Genomic DNA, 10433 nt, shown 5'->3' on the forward strand with positions numbered 1-10433 from the left:
TATCAGCCTCCCTCCAAATTCCAAACATCGACTATAATCGAAGATACTTAGATATTTCATTAAAAGTAAATCTTCCGTGTCATTCCATTCACCGAAAAAAAAATGAGAGAACTACATTAATTTTTACAATGACCACATTAGTCTTATGTTTCTATTTACAGGCCTGCAACTGTAATGGGGAAGTAATTAATGTTGTGAAAAATCTCTATAAACAGTTCTACATCACCGTGCTTCTTCCAGAATTCAGATCCCTCTATTTTTCTTCTGGTGACTGACAAATGAATGAACACATGGAAGCCACACAATCAGTCGATCAGCGGTCCCTTCATGCCGTATTATTTCCGTTTCCGCTGCAGGGACACATAAAACCTTTCATGAATTTGGGCCATGTTTTGTGGTTACAGAATTTGTCCAAAGGCGTCTGGCTGATTCCATTATGGGTGATAGGAATCATATGAATATACGATTCGAAAATCTGCCTTACGGCCTGTCAATTTAATGTTTGGGAATGAAATAATGATTGGAATTGAAATAGATTTACGTATGGAAATGATCAAATAGATTTATGTACGGTAGGAAAACTTTTTGGGTATTTCTGAGTAAAATCTAAGATTAGAGATTCGGAAAATATTCCAAAATCTAATTTCTGATGATAGAATATTCCAAATTCCAAAATCTAATTCCTGATGATAGAATATTCCAAAATCTAATTTCTGATGATAGAATATTCCAAATTCCAAAATCTAATTCCTGATGATAGAATATTCCAAAATCTAATTCCTGACGATAGATATTCCAAAAATGACAATAGAGACAAGTTTTCTCCACTATCTTATACGATCAGACAGAGAAAACCGTAATATTACATTGGCTCTATGGATGTAAACAATCTTGGTCTGTTTTCTAGTCGTGAAGGGACTCTTTCAACTGGGCTGGGGCACATTGAAGCGTCACAATTTTTCATTATGGGGTTGGATGCGGCCATTTTTATGATCAAAGGGCGATTCAATTTATTGACCACATGGTTGGTTTTATCCAATAAACAATAGAGGTGGAGGGCATATCAAAATTTTCACAATTTTTTTTTTTGAGGATGTTAGGAATATAATTTACATAAAAGTAATAAATATAGAGAATAAACAATAATCAGAATATATTATTGGTGAAAAATTATTTATTTAATTATATATTATATTATTCTTATTAATACATTTTTAATGTATATTCTTGCATTTTAATGAAAATCTGTCTTTTAAAATTGTTGGAATGTTAATTCCAACTGCAGGCTGCAGACACCATGCAGGCAGACGTGGGCAGCCAACTCAGCAGGCTCGTACAGCGCTTGAAACCGCTCCTCCAAAACCACCTATCAATCTCGGACCGCCTTCGACCAGCAGGTAGTTTCCGTACTCTCAAGCCCGATACAATATTGTGCAGACGCGTGGCTCTCCTCATACGTAAGCAAAAGTCATTTCTCGGGCGCTAATGTTCAGCAGCAAAAGGTCTCTCGATATTCATCACCGCCGTCCGATTGCCTTCATCAATCTCCGCCGTCGATTGTTCCAAGATGCATACGGTCAACATTTATGAACTTGCGTGGAGTAAGATTTAAGTTTGGTTGACCATACCTGTTATCAATGCAGTGTCATATGCGTTGGTAAAATATTTAAGTTTTTCATACGGCATGTATTAAAATATAAAAATCGTATGTAATAAGTTTTGTTTAAGTGTTGACCTTTTATTTTTTGGTATTGCACACGGGAGGAGAAGAAAAAACGTGTGTTCGCAGCAGCGAGGAAAACCAGAGAGTTTTTGCAGCGGCAAATAAAACAAGAAGAGCACAGCACTGAGGAACTAGAGCAAGGGTTCCGAAACCAAAGTGGAGATTAACTTTTTTTTAAGAAGACATTTTGAAATACGCAGCAGCGTGAGAATTTTTTTTTATGTAATGGTTTGTGTGCTGGAGAGTTTACGAAATTTTTGGGTATTACAACTGCATATAAAAAAAATGTTTTTACATCAGTAAATCAATGTAAGAAATTTTTATTTCTACAGCAGTAAATGTAAAAACCTTTTTACAGCAGTAATTGTGAATGAAGATTTTACACAGCAGTGTAAAAATCATTTTGTAAAAGAGGCAGAGTATTTTGGTGAATCCCTCTCAGGAAGAGGATGAATATGTATCAGGCATTTTGTTTTATTGAATAGAAATCTTTTATGGTGGTGTAATACTCTGTTCTCAGTTATTTTTTTTAAAAGCTTCCCTGTGCAAAAAGATCCTGTGGAGTGAAGGAAACAGAGCATTGCCTCTGTGTGTTTAGTTTTTGTTTGTTTTTGAGATTTTCTCAGAAAAATCCCCAACAGTGGTATCAGCGCTGGTCCAGGCTCTTTGGTGGTGACAGAGCTGGTTCAGGCTCTTTAAAAGTGTCAAAGAAGCTGAAGGAAAGATTCTTGTTGCAGCAGAGAAAGCTTCTCCAGGTATTTCTAAAGTTTTTCTGTGTTGCTGTTGAAGAAACAGTGAGTCATTTTGAAAACACAGTCAGGTATTTTAAACATAGTTAAGAATGGCAAGGTCAAAGAAAAAAGCCTCCAATCCTCCTAAGGTTGTGTCTCCCTCCTCTATTAAAATAGAAAACAAACTATTTGAAAGCATTCTATTTGAGGCTTCAAAGTTTAATGGAAATTTTGATATGTGGGAAATAAAAATGAGGGCTGTCTTAGAGTCTCAAGGGATTGAAATTTGGGAATCAGTGATTGATGATAGCAAGATGGATAGAGAATCCAAGGAGTACAGTGCACAAGCAGCAAAGACTATCTTGGATGGACTGCCTGATTCTATAAAGAAGAAATTAGGAAAATATTCATCAGCAAAGGATATTTGGGACAGACTTCATGACCTTCATGCAAAGGGAGCACTGACCATGACCATCAGTGAAGAAGAAAATTCTGAACCCATCATAGAAGCTGAATGTGAGAAGGTTGGCTTCATCAAACTTCAAGTAAAAGAAAGGGATGAAGAGCTCGCCAAGCTTAAGAAGGAACTTGATGAAAGCAAGAGGAAACATCATGAAGAAGTTATGTCCATGACAAATCAGTTGAATAGAGAAAAGAAGCAGGAAGACGCCTTGTCAAGTCAACTTGAACAAAGGCACAAGAGAGTGAACAAGCTTGTAGAAGAGATTGGACAGTACAAGGTAGAGGTATCCTCCCTTAAGTTCGAACTACAAGAAGCTGGGAAGCAGGCACAAGGAGCTGAAAAGAAAATGAAGAGCAGTCCAGCAAAAGATGAAGAAATCTCCAAAATGAAGTCAGATATCATCTCCCTCAAAATAATAGCAGCTGAAGCTACTCGTAGCAAGGAAGAAACTGAGGACAACTAGCAAAGAAAAATAATGTATGTGAAAAGTTGGAAGAAGAGATTGTCCTCCTCAGGAAGAAGGTTGAAGGGATGAACAAGATCATGAAGAGCTCTCAAGCTTTGGATGACATGCTCAGCTATCACAGATTTCCATCTGATAAGTCAGGACTTGGGTATGTAGGTGAACCCTCAAACAAGGATGAAGATGCTTTAAGCAAAGGAGATGTGAAGAAGCCAGAAAGAAATGGTGATGCTCCTAGTTCCAGCAAAGGCAAGGAGAAAAATGAAGGCTGCAATAGAAGAAATCCTACTCCAATCAGAAAACCAGCTCCAAGAAGAAATGTAGCTGATGTCAAAGAGGCAAGATGCAATGGTTATCAACAAAGGATCTCAAGGCAGCAAGGCTTCAGAAGTACATGAAGGAAACCTCCATCTCCGAGGTACCAAAGTTCATTTTATGGTTATTGTTACTCTTGTTCAAACTTTGGTCATAAGGCAAAAGACTGTAGAGCATTTCATGGAGATAGATGTTGTGGTCCCAGACAATCTCCAAGAAATAATTTCACAAGAAGAAATCATGAATTCTTATTCATAAATAAAGTTGAATGCTTCAAGTGTCATAACATTGGGCATATGGCACGTGACTGTAACTTAACATGGGCTCTTATGCAAGCTAGACCCACACAAAAGAAGAAAGTTACACAAGTATGGAGAAGGAAGGAAATGCAACCTGAAACCCCCTTGAACTCCCCAGCTGATCTAAGTCTCTTTTGAGAAAACCTTGCTGAAAGAAGATAAAGCATACACTAAAGGGGAGCTTGTAATTTTTTTTGCTGAACTGTATTAACACTCACTCTTTGAAGAAGACCTTTTCATAAGGGAAAGATATGAAGTTAAATCTGCCATAGAAGCAGAGAAGAAAAGTATGCAAAGCAAGAAGACCCTCACAGCAGTAGGAAGACAGAACATAAAACAGCAGTTTGGAATTTTTTTTTGGAGCACATGCATTGAAATGCATAGCAATGGAATGTAGTTTTCTTTTTATGTAATATGAGAGAATATACTCACAGCAGAGTGAGTATAATACACAGCAGATGGAAATGTTTTGTATTGGGAATGAAAATGCAAAGCAGTGAGAAGAAAATGAGAAGAAGGCAAAACGCACCAGAGCGTAAATGCCCAGTGGCTGAGAATGCAATGAAATTTTTCACACAGCAGTGAAAAGGGTAATGTAAGTTTTGTTTTTGTCCTTGGAGAATATGTAGTAAAAACACACAGCAGTGTGAACATGAAAAATGCAGCAGCATGAAGTTTTTTTTGTTGAAGAAACGAAATGTAATGGGCAGCAGCACATGTAAAAGAAATTTTTTTCAGCGGTAAATGTAAGTGCAGTGAGTGTGTTGTTTGCATCTGAAATGCAAGTGAGGCACAGCAGAAGTATGATTGTAATCAATGAAGGGGAGCACGCAGCAGCGTGAAGAAAATTTTTCCCATTGTGAAGAAGGGAAGCACGCATAAGTGCACAAGTGAAGAATTCTCACACAGCAGTGTGAATGTGAGAAAGGAAAGGCGCAGCAACGCATATGTAAGAATTTTTTTACTAACACACAGCAATGCAGAGTTTGTAAAGAAATGTAAGAGCAGTGTAGGTGTAGACGCAGTAGCGTGGAGCAGACACAACAGTGTGGGGTAGACGCAACAAAGAAGATGGCACAACAGTGCAGCAGAGAATATGCAGCAGCATAAAAGAACAATGTAATGGGTATGCACAACAGTGCAATGAATGTTTTGTTTTGGAACTGCACTTGAAGCAGTCATTTGGTGAAACCCTCTGATAAAGAGGAAGGTGCTTTTCAGCACAGTGTCATGGTGAATCCCTCTGTCAAGAGGAAGGTGCTCTTCAGCACAATCTCAGGTGAATCCCTCTGTCATGAGGAAGGTGCTCTTTAGCACAATCTCAGGTAAAACCCTCTATTAAGAGGAAGACTATTTTGTTGTTTGTGGAACTGCATCAGAAGCAGTTGGTGAATCCCTCTATGTGAGGAAGATGTCTTTGTAACAGCAGTGTTGGTGAATCCCTCTATGTGAGGAAGTGTTTGGGTATGACAGAATGCCCAGCAGTTGAAATTAAAGGGGAGTGTTGGAATGTTAATTCCAACTGCAGGCTGCAGACACCGTGCAGGCAGACATGGGCAGCCGACTCAGCAGGCTCAAGCGCTCCTCCAAAACCACCTATCAATCTCGGACCGCCTTCGACCAGCAGGTAGTTTCCGTACTCTCAAGCCCGATACAATATTGTGCAGATGCGTGGCTCTCCCCATACGTAAGCAAAAGTCATTTCTCGGGCGCTAATGTTCAGCAGCAAAAGGTCTCCCGATATTCATCACCGCCGTCCGATTTCCTTCATCAATCTCCACCATGATTGTTCCAAGATGCATACGGTCAACATTTATGAACTTGCGTGGAGTAAGATTTAAGTTTGGTTGACCATACCTGTTATCAATGCAGTGTCATATGCGTTGGTAAAATATTTAAGTTTTTCATACGGCATGTATTAAAATATAAAAATCGTATGTAATAAGTTTTGTTTAAGTGTTGACCTTTTATATTTTGGTATTGCACACGGGAGGAGAAGAAAAAACGTGTGTTCGCAGCAGCGAGGAAAACCAGAGAGTTTTTGCAGCAGCAAATAAAACAAGGAGAGCACAGCACTGAGGAACTAGAGCAAGGGTTCTGAAACCAAAGTGGAGATTAATTTTTTTTAAGAAGACATTTTGAAATAGGCAGCAACGTGAGAATTTTTTTTTATGTAATGGTTTGTGTGCTGGAGAGTTTACGAAATTTTTGGGTACATACAAAAAAATGTTTTTACATCAGTAAATCAATGTAAGAAATTTTTATTTCTACAGTAGTAAATGTAAAAACCTTTTTACAGCAGTAATTGTGAATGAAGATTTTACACAGCAATGTAAAAATCATTTTGTAAAAGAGGCAGAGTATTTTGGTGAATCCCTCTCAGGAAGAGGATGAATATGTATCAGGCATTTTGTTTTATTGAATAGAAATCTTTTATGGTGGTGTAATACTCTGTTCTCAGTTATTTTTTTTAAAAGCTTCCCTGAGCAAAAAGATCCCGTGGAGTGAAGGAAACAGAACATTGCCTCTGTGTGTTTAGTTTTTGTTTGTTTTTGGGATTTTCTCAAAAAAGTCCCTAACAAAAATATTTCACTTGAATAACCGACTCTATTCGCTTCAGAGGAAGTATCCGAAAAGGTAAAAACTAAAAAATATAAAATTCCTAAATAAATAGGAACAAATAGCTTCTTAGAGATGTTGATTTCGCCGTAAGCATGGCTATATCCTCAATCACTGACCTGCAAGTCGGATAAAGACTAGGGTTACCCAAAATGTGGAAACCCCTCTCGTAGACAGATGGATTTGAAAAAGATAGGACAAAATGGATTTGGGAAGGATACTAGGGTTTTTAATCGAAGATACTTAGATATATTACATTAAAAAGTAAATCTTCTGTGTCACTCCATTAACCAAGAAAAAGGAGGGAACTACATTAATTTGTACAATGTCGCCATTACTATTATGTTTCTATTTACAGGCCTGAGCTCGAATCCCGCCGGTATCGTTACTAACATCTCCATTCTTGAAAATGTTACGCAGAGTGAAGGTACTCAATCCCGTCACAAAATCTCTAACGGGATCTGGATCTGCAGAGTAAGCAGAGCTAAGAAAAGTCGCAAAGACTAACACAACTGAAATTAGGACTGGACTCGCCTTCATCTTCACTTGCAAGATATAACGAAACGATAACTATAATTTAGTATGAAACGATGTATTAGAGTAGTTGCTTGTTTAGATGTATACCGCTGTAATGTGTATTTATAGGCTTGAAACCATGAAATTGTCCTCATCAATGGCACCATTGTTTATAATATCTCCACATGGCAATGCCAGCGACTATATTTATTAAAACACTAAACCCTGGTCGATTAGGCCCGATGTATTACTCTACTTGCTTGTTCATATGCATACCGCTGTAATGTTTATTTATTGCTCTGAAACCTTGAAAATGTATTTATTTGAAATTGTCCTAACCACGTTAAAACACGAAACCCTTGTCGATTATCCATTCAAAACCAACTACACCTATTGGAACTTTCGCATCTGCTCAGACGACTCCAGTATTTAAGACATAGTCAATGAGAGTGGGTACACATATATGTGATAAAATTGAAACCTGCAGATCCCATAGACTTGACTTTGGAAGGATAGGGCAGACTTCGAGACCAAACTTTAAAATAATTTGGGGACGAATGCATGCGTTCATCCATCGTTAGTTAGATTCCCTTTTTGGAAGGATATACCAAACAATGATGTTGGTCATGAATTTGTTTATATGAGGTGACACTTTTATTCCTCGATAATGCCAATCTATATATATAACTGGATAAGATATGACGCGGGTGATGCACATATTTGCCAACACTAATGCCGTACTGTTTTTTTTCTCTTGAAAACCATGCTGTAGAATGTTTTCTTTCTCTTTAAAATTTGGTAATATTTTGATAAATTTGAGTAGAGATTTTTATAAATCTAAATTAAAATTAAACTTCAGGATTTTGAGTGATTTAAAAAAATTTGATGATACTGAATTTATTTTCACTTTTAAAAATATAATTTAAATACTACTTCTCCAAAATTTATTAAATTTTTTACTCAAATTCAAACCAAAAACAACCATTTCAAAAGTAATTTTCCCATAGGTAATGAATATATTTATAAGGGAGATATTTTGACTTTTCATTAATTTTCGAAGTGCTAATGTGGGTGATCAGGATGTTTACGAAGTAAATTGTAATTTTAAAGTTCTAATTTTACGACGTAGTGCACATGTAATGCATATTGTATTATATATTTTAATATTAGACGTTTTCTTGCGGTGAATATTGTAATGAGTATCGTATTAATTTAATAGTGTTGTGTACAGGTAATGAATATTGTATTATATATTTTAGTATGAGATATTTTCTTATATTGTATTATATATTTTAGTATCAATATTTTTTATAGTGAGTTTTGTAATGAATTTTGTATTAATTTTAGACTGCTGTGCACATTTAATTTTACTATATATAATTGATATAATTAAATAAAAAATACATATATAATATATATATATATATAATTAATGATGTTTTATGATAATTAATTGTAATTTTTGATATAATTAATTTAAAAATATATATAGTTAAAAATATTATTATATATAAGTTTTTAAATAACTAAAAATATAAATATAAACTAATATTCCAATACTAATATTACAATATTCTAAATTTTGAATATTTTAGTTTATAAATATATATTTTACACATCTCATTTCGATTGAACTTCTAATTTCGGGACTTGCTCCTCTATTCTGAAATGTATGTTGCCTTTCTCGATGCCCAATCTGTATATGGGTTATTGCCCGAAATGTTTGACCGGGTAAAGGGCATTGCTAATATTGTCCTAAGCATTTTCTGTACTTTATTCCTCCTATGAAATGGGGGTGTTTGATTTGAGTTACCTGTTTTATTATCATCTCTTTGGAAAATTGATAACAAAGTTGTTTTAAAATTGATCTAAATTCCTAAAAATAAAGCTTTATAAACAAAGTTTACTTTAAGATATGGAATGCTTAAGATATGGAATGTATACAACGGAAAGTTGGTGGAATGAATACAGTGGGTTAAAAAACTGATTAATCTTAATTAGGCTTTGATCTCTCTGGGTGGAAATGCGTAGCTTACACGATCCAAACGGTCGCATATTATCTACCCACACCACATTTTGAAAATGATTGCGTTGTTGAAACAATTGTGTACATGTCATATCTTTCGTAGTTTCGCACTTTGGATGGAATTGCCATTGTACTTTGTATTGTGATGAATAATGTTTGTCTTTGACAGATGAAAGCTGCCTCGCCAAGGAATATCGTGATGAAGTGAGAATCACTTGCATCCCAGGAATGCCCCCGCTGCGGTTGAGGGAGCTGCCCAACTTCCTCTTAGTCACAGACATTTCGGACCCTGGTTTTCAGAGTGGAATAATGGTAGGCCAAGGTACGTTATCCGCAGCTGCATTACTAGTTAACACATTCAAAGAACTGGAACGCCCAGTTTTGGAGGCACTCTCAGTTAACTTCCGTGTATATGCCATCGGTCCTCTACTGCTATCTCAATCATTTCATTGTAAGAGTAAAGAAGGACCCTCGGATGAATTGAGTATGTGGAATGAAGAAAGTTGCTGCCTTACATGGTTGGATACACAGAAACCATGTTCTGTCGTGTACGTTTGTTTGGGAAACATTGCAGTTTTGTCCAATGAACAACTACTGGAATTTGCATGGGGATTGGCCTCCAGCAACCACCACTTTTTGTGGGTTATCCGGCCAGATATAGTTAATGGTGAATCTGCCATATTGCTAAAGGAATTCATTGAGGAAACAAAGCATAGAGGTCTGTTGGTGTGGTGGGCGCCCCAGATAAAAGTACTGTCCCACCCTTCTTTGGGAGGGTTTCTCACTCATAGCGGGTGGAACTCCACGTTGGAAAGCATAAGCGCGGGAGTGCCGATGATATGCTGGCCCTTTCTGGCTGATCAACATATAAAAGCGAAATTCATTTGTGAAGAGTGGGGAATAGGAATGCATTTAAAAAAGACGGTGAAGAGGGAAGAGGTGGCAGTGTTGGTGAGGAATTTGATAGGAGGAGAGGAATGAGTTAAAATGAAGAAAAGAGTTGGAAAATTGAAACAAGCTGCGAAGCTCGCTGTCCAGGATGGAGGATCTTCTAACAACAACTTAGAGAAGTTACTCCACCAAATAATTCCTCAAAAGAATGCATCAAATTATAGCCCAGATGGTTGAGGCAGAAGTTTGTTGGAATATTAATTTCAAACTGCAGATTTTTTCCTGCGATGCGATCGCAGATCGCATATCGCACTTCCTTTCTTGCCAACCTTCACCGCGTCCTTTAGATTGTATGCGATTGCGATTTCGCGATGCGATCTGATCGCA

The 10433-nt window shown here is 36.8% G+C and overlaps 1 protein-coding gene across 1 annotated transcript; it reads left to right on the forward strand.

Moving 5' to 3' along the window:
• The first annotated feature begins 290 nt into the window (after positions 1-290).
• LOC149254346 (7-deoxyloganetin glucosyltransferase-like) lies at positions 291-10136 on the forward strand. Its single transcript, XM_089454760.1, has 5 exons — positions 291-440; positions 1286-1457; positions 5523-5681; positions 6972-7040; positions 9325-10136. Exons 1-5 carry the CDS (start codon positions 291-293, stop codon positions 10134-10136), a joined length of 1362 nt encoding a protein of 453 aa, XP_089310886.1.
• The last annotated feature ends 297 nt before the right edge of the window (positions 10137-10433 follow it).

Source organism: Pinus tabuliformis, chromosome 7 (genome assembly GCF_031772625.1).
Source record: "Pinus tabuliformis cultivar Carrire ecotype Pingquan chromosome 7, CPIR1, whole genome shotgun sequence".
NCBI lineage: Eukaryota > Viridiplantae > Streptophyta > Pinopsida > Pinales > Pinaceae > Pinus > Pinus tabuliformis.